Source organism: Mus caroli, chromosome 5, assembly GCF_900094665.2.
Source record: "Mus caroli chromosome 5, CAROLI_EIJ_v1.1, whole genome shotgun sequence".
NCBI lineage: Eukaryota > Metazoa > Chordata > Mammalia > Rodentia > Muridae > Mus > Mus caroli.
In genome coordinates this window covers 76,584,802-76,595,800 of record NC_034574.1, presented here as the reverse complement: position 1 = coordinate 76,595,800, position 10,999 = coordinate 76,584,802, and the positions used below count along the sequence as shown (strand labels likewise).

Here is a 10,999-nt window from a genome sequence, read left to right as displayed (position 1 = left end):
GTGGATGCTCACAGTCAGCTATTGGATGGATCACAGGGCCCCCAATGGAGGAGCTAGAGAAAGTACCCAAGGAGCTGAAGGGGTCTGCAATCCTATAGGTGGAACAAAAATATGAACTACCCAGTACCCCCCCAGAGCTCGTGTCTCTAGCTGCATATGTAGTAGAAGATGGCCTAGTCGGCCATCAGTGGAAAGAGAGGCCCATTGGTCGGGCAAACTTTATCTGCCTCAGTACAGTGGAATGCCAGGGCCAAGAATTGGTAGTGGGTGGGTGGGGGAGTGGGTGGGGGAGTGGGTGGGGCTTCAAACTCATGGCAATTTCCCTGACCCATCTTCCTCAATTTTGATGTGATATGAGAACAAGCATGCTAAGCATAATGATTATCTATTTGTATTTCAATAAGAAATCACCTCATAAGCAGTGAATTAATACAAATTCTTATGAAGAATTTATTTTAGAAAAATAATCATGTTTTTACAGTTTTCCTTATTAGTCTTTTTTGCTCCTGATATATGTGTTTCTATTTTCAGAATTACACCTAAAAACACAAAACTATATGCATAAGTACATAATTATATTACATAATCCATTATCAAAGCCTAGATATATGTTTATACATAATATATATTTATACACCTATGTAATAACACACTCATGTGGTTACTTAGCATTTTTCTATAACCTAGGCTGGCCTTAATTCATGAAGCCTTTGACTCAGATTCAGTATTGCCCACTGTAGACTGGGCTTTTCTAGATCAATTAACTTAAATTAAATAATCCTCTATAGACATGTCATCAGAACAAGGTAATGTAGAAAAATCTCTCATTGAGACTCTTCCCAAGTAAATGCAGATTGTGAGTAGTTGAAACTTAAAGTTAAGTATTATAAGGTATAACATTTCAAATAGACAAGACTTAAGTGTTTTGTTTTAATGATGGTAGAGTCAGTTGATTTTTATAAAAGAAATATGTGTGTAGAGGGGAGAACACAACAAGAAGGGAAAGTAGATGCTTTCACTATGTTCTTTTCAATGAGTGGGGTACTTCACATAGGGTATAGAGTGAGCAGGGCAAAACTAAATCTGAGTTAAATGCATTTGCTTAATCACAGAGAAAGATTTTGCACTATTTGTTACTAAGTTCAAAATCAGAGGATATAACACTATTGCTTTTCTAGTTTCAAATCTTGTGTGTGTGTGTGTGTGTGTGTGTGTGTGTGTGTGTGTGTGTGTGTGTGTGTGTATGTGATGGATAAGTGCCTAAATTGTAATGAACGGTGACAATGTGAAATCTTAAGAGAGACCTACTGCTTTACAATGACCATTACAATGATATAGAAGTGCACGGAGATGCACAGAGTTTGGTTCTGGGCAAATAATTGTGTAAGTAGCCACATTAATCTAACTTTGGATGTTTTCATTTGCTATTTCATTGCAATAAAATAGTTGTTTAGAATCATTTTAAAAAATATGTCTACATTACCCATTCTTCTTAGCTCTAAGTGAGTTCCTCTGAGCAAGATTTATTTGCAGCAGTATCTAGCCTGTTTTGAAAAAGTCAATATCTGTTAATATATTTCACCAGATCATGTATTTGATCAATTCTCATGAATGAATGCACCTGAATCTTAAAATATTTATAAAAATATTTTTAATCCAAATGTACTTTCTACTTTCAGGTCTTTCTGGCCGAATACTCAGGACCTCTGTTAATATACCTTCTTTTTTACCTGAGAAGCTCATACATATATGATGTCAAGGAGAGCTCTAGATGGCCCCGGCACCCTGTGGTACAGTAAGTGACACACATGGGAGACACAACAGTGACATATGTGTATCCCTAATAAAGAATAGACTACTTCTCCATAATTACACTATTAGTTAATGGCATCAGAAGTTAAAGCAAATCTAACTTTTAGACCAATGCATCTTAACTCTTATCACACTATAAGGGACCAGCTATTCACTTTCTGATCACATGTATGGCAGAGGCACACCTGCCTCCTAACATCAGGAAGATTGGAATCATATAGCATAACTCAGAAAATATAAAACATTCTAGGTCCATTCTAGGTCCATATTACTAAGTCATATAGATTTTATATAATAGAGTTGAAGACTCTGGGATAGAGGAACAAAACTTTAATTCCAGCACTGTGAGTTTGAGGACAGCCTGATCTGTATAAGTATCAGAACAGCCAAGGCTACACAGAGGATCTTGTCTCAAAAACAAAACTATTTTTTTTTCTGGAAAACAACCAATTTGGATAACTGTGGTGTACTGGGAAGCCAAGCAGACTCTCTTGGAGCATTCTGCAGCAGTTTAGCAACCAAGGTAAAAACAGAGGGGATCTTGGAGATAAAGATCATGACACGTTCATTCCTGTGACCAAGCTGGGCCACATGTTCAGGGTCATGAAAGTAAAATCCCTATAGAAGATCTACATGTTCTCCATGCCTCTTAAGGAACTCAAGATTATTGACTTTTTCTTGGAAGCATCCTTAAAAATGAGGTTTGAAAGATCATGCCAGTGCAGAGGCAGAGTTGGTCTGGCCAGGGGACCAGGTTTAAGGCTTTTGATGCTACTGGTGAGTATAACAGCCATGTTGGTCTTGTTTATAAGTGTTCCAAGAAAGGCAGATAGTCACTGCCATCTGAGGAGCTACTGTCTTCTTGGTCAAGCTTTCCATCATCCCTATGTAGAGAAACTTCTTTGGAAACAAGACTGGGAAACCCTACCCTATAACCATGCAGGATGACAAGCTGCTGTGTCTGTGTGCTGATCACTGTTCCCAGAGGCACTGAATCCATCTCTGCTTCTGTGCACAAGATGCTGTTGCTGATGGCCAGAATTAATGATGTTACATATCAGCTTCTAGGCCTTTGGCTAAAACCAAGTTTTAAAATGTTTTAAAGAAAAAATTCAAACTTCAAATTCTGTGACTTAAAAGTATCTCAAGTGAACTAAGAAAGAGCATTGAGGTCCAATAAATGCTGTGGTAAACAAAGTCCATCCTGATGTTTGCATCTCATTATAGACACTGAGGCTCAGCCATGCTGAGGACTTCTTGTTTTGACTCCCCATTGCACTTCTTTACACAAGTTGTTCAACCAGAACATTCCCAATTCTCATAGCTTCCCCTTTATTATCTAGATTTCAAGAATGATGTTTATATTGCCCATATTGCTCACTTCCAGTAGCCATTCCAATTACTTTCATAAATCTTACTAATTTAGCTTGTTCCTTATTTTCTAAACTATGTTTCTGTGATCATTGTTGATTTTTCTCTAAATTTAACTCTTGCAATAGATGCAATAAGTTGTTGACATGGCATAGTTTATACAAATTACTCATTGAAATAATTTGATTTGATAGGTGAACTCTTTGCATACATTCTTATTTCACTTTGGGTATTTAATGGGTTATATTGCAACTGTTCAATCTGGAAACTGTTCACATTAAAGGAATCTGTATTATAAAGCCATTTAGTCTACTGTAGGAACAGAAGAATGGTTACTGTAGCCCTTCACAAAGGTACACCAGGAAATTGATTCATTATAATGATAGGCTTTTCAAGGAAGCTTTGATATAAAACTCTTTGTTTTTCTTCAATTAAATTAACTGTTTAATAAAGTTAGAACATAAGTTTAGGGTGTTGGAAGGAGAACACAACACTTGGATTTTAAGAATGAATTCTAGCATATATTGAATATACAGCACAGTTTGGAAGATGAACAATTTAGTTACAAATGAACTGACTGACAGATTACTATTCTTAAACACAAGCAGCACGTTTGACAGCATTATTAGTAACAAGTCCATCAGTAGCTCATGTTTTCCAAAGCACCAAATATGTTAATTTCCACAACTAATTCCATGGTAGTAATATAAGAGTCCTTTCTTAAAAAATTAGCCTTGAGTGGTTAGCAGAGATTTATGAAAACTCTGTGCAAGATTCTAAAGAGTAATCTCAAAATGGCAGCAGTAAAGATGAAGAACATGCTTATGTCAAATTATTGATCAGAAGTAAGGAAACTACAACATTACCATAGGCTGTTGTGATTGCTTTTGTATACTTCAAAGAACTTGAATGAAGGCCATTTTATGAAATACACCACAGATATTGGACATACCTTTGGCAGAAGCCTAATTGGAGCTGCCCTGGATAACTTCCCTTGAGGACCAGTTATGATAGTCATATTTAGAAGGATGGAAACTGCCTAAGGAGAAGAGCAATCTATAGTTTATCTAGCTGTAAAATTTACAAACTACTTCAAAGATCAGCTTAGCAAAATATCCTCAAGAGTATAGTATTTTCATCTTGGTGATTACCAAGATGCCCCTAATTGGACTGAAGGCCCATCAGACAGTAGGGAATTTTGCCTGCTATTGCAAACCAGTGCTTAGTAGTATGTGGTGATTATTGAATATTTTATTTACTTTACTGTCAGTACTACTCCTAGTGTACTTATCTAAGTAAAATAAGCTTTTTCTATGATAAACTAAATGTCTTTTATTATTAAATAAGTGGCTTGTTTTAATTTTTACTCTACTGAACTGCTTAAGGTATATTATATTTGAATCATGTTTATTTGGAATATATTTTATTATTATTTTATTTATTTAAAACCCAGTTGTTGACCTTCTCAGTTCCCCCTCTCCTGGTTGCTCATCCTATTCCTCCTTTCCCTTGCTGTCTAGAGGATGCCCCACCCCTTTCCCTAGTGCACTTAATCCTAGATTAAGTGCACCTCCTCCTACTGAGGCCTGACAAAGATCTCTGCTGTGTTTGTGCCAGGGATCTTGGACTGGCCCATATATACTCCTGATTGGTGGCTCAGTCTCTGGGAGCCTCCTGGGGTCTGGGTTAGCTGAGACTGCTGGTCTTCCTATGGGGTTGCTCTCCCTTTCCAATTCTTCGGTCCTGTGCCTACTTCAACCATAGGGATTCCTGACTTCAGTCCAATAGTTGGGTGTAAGTATCTATATCTGTCTCAGTCAGCTGTTGGTAGGGCCTCTCAGAAGACAGTGATGCCAGGACATCCTTTGGAAACACATCAGCATCAGTAATAGTGTTAGGTCTTGGTGACCCGCCCCGCCCCTGAGATGAATCCCAAATTGGGCTGGTCATCGGACTGCCTTTACTTCAGTATCTTCTCCAATTTTATTCCTGAACATTTTTTAGACAGGAACAATACTGGGTCAGAAATTTTGATTGTGGATTAGTAACCCTGTCCCTCCACTTAAGGCCCTGTGTCTACCTACTGATGGTAGACTCTTCGAGTTCCCTCTTTCCAATGTTGGACATTTGGGCTATGATCACCTCCACTGAGTCCTGACAGTCTTTCACCTCCCAGTTATCTGAGTCTTTCTAGAAGGTCCCCCTGCCCCCACCCCGAGGCTGCTTATTTCTATTCATTGATCCCATTCCCCTTTCCTCCTCCACCTCCCCTCTCCCTCTCTAATCCCTTCCTCCCTTTGCCTTCTATGATTATTTTATTCCCTCTTCTAAGTGTGGTTGAAACATCCTCACTTGATCCTTTTGCTTGTTATACTTTCTTATGGTCTGTGGATTGTATCTTAGGCATTCTGTACTTTTTGGCTAATATCTACTTATCAGTGAATACATACCATGCATGTCCCTTTGTGTTCGAATTGCCTCACTCAGGATAATATTTTCTAGTTCCATCCATTTGCAGGTAAAATTCATGATGCCCTTGCTTTTAATAGCCGAATAGTATTCCATTGTGTAAATGAATGACATTTACTGTATCCATTATTTGGTTGGGTTGAGGGACATCTGGGTTTTTTCCTGCTTCGGGATGCTATGAACAAAGTGGGGCATGTGTCCTTGTGGTGTGGTCAGGCACCTTGGGTTTATGCCCAAGAGTAGTATCGAGGGGTCTTCAGGAGATATATTTCCAATTTTTTGACAAACTGCCAGATTGATTTCCAGAGTGGTTGTACCAGCTTGCAATTCCACCAGCAATGGAGGAGTGTTCCTTTTTCTCCACATCCTCGTCAGCATCTGCTGTCACCTGAGGTTTTGATGTTAGCTATTCTGACTGGTGTAAGGTGGAATCTGAGGGTTGTTTAGTTTTTAATTTCTCTGATGATTAAGGACTTTGAACATTTCTTTTAAGTGTTTCTTGGTCATTTGATGTTCTTCTGTTGTGAATTCTCTATCTCTGTACCCTGTTTTTAATGGATTTTGGGGGTTTTTGGATGTTAACTTCTTGAGTTCCTTATATATTTTGGATATTAGATATCTAGCTAGAGCAATTAGACAACAAAAGTAGATCAAGGGGATACAAATCAGAAAGGAAGAAATCAACGTTTCATTATTTCCAAGTGATATGATAGTATAATAAGCAACCTCCAAAATTCCTCCAGAAAATTCCTACTGCTGATAACCACCTTCAGCAATGTGGCAGGATATAAATTAACTCAAATAAATCAGTAGCCTTCCTTTATACAAATGATAAACAGGCTGAAAATGAAATTCTGGAGATAAAACCCATCACAATAGCCACAAATAGTCTAAAATATCTTGGTGTAACTCTTACCAAGAAAGTGAAAGCTCTGTAAGACAAGGACTTCAAACCTCTGAAAAAAGAAACTGAAGACCTCAGAAGACGGAAAGGTTTGCCATACTCATGGATTGGTAGGATTAACATATTGAAAATGGCCATCTTATCAAAAGCAATCTACAGATTCAATGTAGTCCCCATCTAAATTCCAATATAATTCTTCACAGACTTGGGAAGAACAATTATCAACTGCATAGGAAAAACATAAAGAAAGGATAGACAAAAAAAAATTTTCAACAAGAAGAACTTCACGGGGAATCATCATCCCTGACCTCATGCTGTGTCACAGAGCAATAGCAATGAAAAACGCATGGCATTGATAGAGAGAGAGTTTGATCAATGGAATATAATCAAAGACCCAGAAGTAAACCCACAATACTATGGGCACTTGATCTTTGATTAAAAAGCCAAAAATATAAAGTGGAAAAAAAAGCATCTTCAATAAATGGTGCTGGTCTAACTGGCAGTCTATATGTAGGAGAATGTAAACAGATCTATATTCATCACCTTGAACAAAGCTCAAGTCAACATGGATCTAGGACCTCAACGAGAAAGAACCCCAAAGTCATTGACTGGCACAGGGGGAAGTTTCCTGAACAGAACACTAGTGGTTCAGCCTCTAAGTTCAACAATTGGTACACTACACCACATGAAACGGAAAAGCTTCTTCAAGGTGAAATATACCATCAAATACTTTAAATTTTTAACTATTCTAGCTTTCACTTACAATAAAATAGCTAAATGTGTTAATAGAATGTCTGTCCAAGAAAATTGGCCATCCTAAAAGACATTTAGCATTTACTTTGGAAATAGGAGTTATATAAAAATGGCAAGAGGAGGAGTCTTAAATACAGGGAAGCAAGTATATGAAGAGACAAATGTGGCAATGTGTCAGGTCTTCAGAAACTATCAAATACAGGCTGCCATCAGTCAGCATAGAAAATGAAATTCAAACTCTCTTAATGTTCCAGTACTGACAAAAGAAAAAGCAGACAATTAAAAAGTAATTTTGAATGTTGCAAAATGTCAACTACTCTCAACATAGGCATTGGTTATTTTTAAACTTGTTCATTATCTGCTTCAATCTCCAGGCAATTTCTTATGAACACATTGTTAATTATTATATTTATGTCACTTCCTAAGGCATATGGACAGGAAAAATTTTATGTTTGAGATTATGAGATATTTCTGGTATCATCAGAAGTTATTTTGATATATTTTTATTAGTTATTTTCATTATTAAATAAAATTTTAAATTGTTTAGAAAAAATTAAATAAACAGTTATAGATAATTAGAATTAAATAAGATTTCTTGCGAATGGGACATTCTGATATACTTTACAAATTAAAATATCTGCTAAGATTTGTCAAGATCTGTAATACACACACACACACACACACACACACACACACACACACACACACACATATATATGTATGACTTGAAAGCACGAATAAGACTGCAGGGCTCAAGAATTTTCTGTGGCAGAGCAGAGCAAGAAAACAGAGAGGGAATTATGTGCTCAGTATATAATATAGGCCTGTCAGAAAACTTAAAAACTAAATAAACTTTTAATAATTACATAATATGGCAAGGTGGGTTCCAGAAAAGCAGTTAATTGACTATTAATTTTTCAATTTTCCAGCTTGGCTTGCTTCTGCCATTGTATCCACTACATCCGACTTCTTCTGGAAACTTTATTTGTTCACAAAGTTTCTACAGGACACAGTCCTATGAAAAACTTGATAAAGGTGAGAATTAAGATGCATTATGGGTTTAATTTATATTTCAAATAATATAATTTACATTGCATCATTGTGCTAGCTATGGTTCAGTAGCTGTAAAGAAAGAAAGAAGGAGAGAGAGGGGGGAGAGAGAGAGAGAGAAAGAAAAAAAGCCCATGATGACGAAAAACTACTAGGGAAGTACAGGTTTATTTTTTCCTTCTATTGTATTGTGTCTCACTGAAAGAAGCCAAGGCAGGGATTTCTTACACACAACCGTACCACCTACAAAGGAGAGCCATGACCCACAATGACCTGGGCTCCTGCACATCAGTGATAAATCAAGGAACTATCACAAAGGCATGAGTGCATACAAATCTTATAGAAGCATGCTGAATTTTCTAGTCTAGCTTTTGTCAGTTTGAAGACAAACAACAAAGCAGATCCATCATCTATATGATATTATTCACTTTTTCTTATATCTACATATGTATCAACATTTTTATTTTATTTGTGACTTAATCTTAGTTAATAAAACCTCTGAGAACATAGGATTATAAAGTAGATCATACATGGAAATGTATTCATTTGAGCATTGAATCAGGTTTCTTAAACCCATTTGAAATGGAAGAAAGCCACATAGTATTATGTGGTTATCATAACTTCCAGAGTGATGCTAGAATCTGCCGGGAGGAAAAGGTAAGAATCTAAAGAGTTCAAAGGTCAAGAAGCTACCAAAAAATTCATGAAAGTTTTCAAACACTGCATTGAAAATGTAAATTAGGAAACTTGACAATTCAAGTTTTCAATTAAAAATCAATATACTTTATCTTTTATTTGAATTATTATTAATATAGTATGCTCCTAACAAAACTTTTTCTTCATACAAATATCTAAAAAAAAATATAGAGAGAATTCTAGAATGCTTAGAGAATCCCCTTTTTGGACTACCAATTTGAAACAGTGCCAGGAAAGTACTTTAGCCTCTATGATCAAGTCTGACATTGTTTTCAACAAATAATCAGCATATATTAGTGGTAATTATTATGTTGGCATTGTACTATGTAGTATCAATACTTTGCTATAGATCATTTCTTTCAGTATATTAATATTATGATGAAAATAGTTGTTCTTAAAAAATAATTGTATGGTATAAAATATTGAATTTTGTCTTAAATACCTATGAATATATAAAGCCTGCAACAAAGTTAGGTTTTCATAACAATACAAAAATTCAGTGTTAAATGCTGTTTTATGTTTAGCAGAAGCATTCGATGTATTCAGTTTGGACATTTTATCAAAAAAAATCTACAATATCCAGTAGTTCAGTGGGGGAGACAAGAGCCTGTGAACCTCTCTGTGGTATGTGGTGGGCAGAGAGTCCTGTATTGGCTATGTCCATTGTAGGTGGTCCATGGTCTGGGAAAACATTCCTGTATTGTTTGTACCATGAACAGAAAGAAGCTTTAGAAAGTCTGTATCATTCTGTTATTACGTTCTAAATGCTGACAAGTCAGAGATATCCCATCAGACTTAGGGGTGATGGTGGTGGCATATAAATCAGACTTAGGGGTGATGGTGGTGGCATATAAGTCTTGTTCATAAATGAAAAGCCAAAAATGTCCTTGAATTAATTCCCCAGCACTGTGTCAAAGAGAAGTTTTTCTGAATAAGGGTGGGGATAACCTTTGTCTGTGGGAAGAAACAAGTATTTAGAATACAGCTTTCAATCATGGCAGTTTAGCTTAACAATTTGACAGGACCCTGATATAGCTGTCTCCTGTGAGGCTATGGCTGTTCCTGGTAAAAACAGAAGTGGATGCTCACAGTCAGCTATTGGATGGAGCACAGGGCCCCCAATAAAGAAGCTAGAGAAAGTACCCAAGGAGCTGAAGGGGTCTGCAACCCTACAGACAGGAAGAACAACAATATTAACTAACCAGTACCCCCAGAGCTTGTGTCTCTAGTTGTATATGTCGCAGAAGGTGGCCTGGTAGGCCATCATTGGGAGGAGAGGCCCTTGGTCTTGCAAAGATCATATGCCCCAATACAGGGGAATGCCAGGGCCAGGAAGCAGGAGTGTGTGGATTGGGGAACAGGGTGGGGGGGAGGGTATAGGGGACTTTAGGGATAGCGTTTAAATGTAAATGAAGAAAATATCTAATTTGATAGATAGATAGATAGATAGATAGATAGATAGATAGATAGATAGATAGATAGATTCACCTGGAAAGTTTAAACCCTCCTCAGGCATTGGGTTTTGACCAGAAATACAGTATCAAGCATGCATTCCTATGACTGTTGATTGATTCTAGGGAAAGGCATTCATTTTCTTCAGACTTGTACCCACTAAGGAGACCGTCAAATTATCACGACTATCTTGATTAAACTCAGGAACAAACAAACAAAAAAACCACAGCAACAAAACCCATGCATAGGGACAGGCGGTGATGGTGCACGCCTTTAATCCTAGCACTTGGGAGGCAGAGGCAAATGAATTTCTGAGTTTGAGGCCAGCCTGGTCTACAGAGTGAGTTCCAGGACAGCCAGGGCTACACAGAGAAACCTGGTTTCAAAACACCCCCCCCCAACCAGAAAAAGAAGAAAGAGAGAAAGAGAGAGAGAGAGAGAGAGAGAGAGAGAGAGAGAGAGAGAAAGGGAGAGGGAGAAAGGGAGAAAGGG

The 10,999-nt window shown here is 37.2% G+C and overlaps 1 protein-coding gene across 3 annotated transcripts in view; it reads left to right on the top strand.

Moving 5' to 3' along the window:
* Window positions 1–10,999, top strand: part of Tecrl (trans-2,3-enoyl-CoA reductase like) — a 74,766-nt gene that overhangs the window by 48,797 nt on the left and 14,970 nt on the right. For all 3 annotated transcript variants that reach the window (XM_021163921.2, XM_029477523.1, XM_029477524.1), the window contains 2 exons: window positions 1,680–1,795; window positions 8,239–8,344. In XM_021163921.2, coding sequence (XP_021019580.1) covers window positions 1,680–1,795; window positions 8,239–8,344 — 222 coding nt within the window. The remainder of the gene's footprint in view (window positions 1–1,679; window positions 1,796–8,238; window positions 8,345–10,999) is intronic.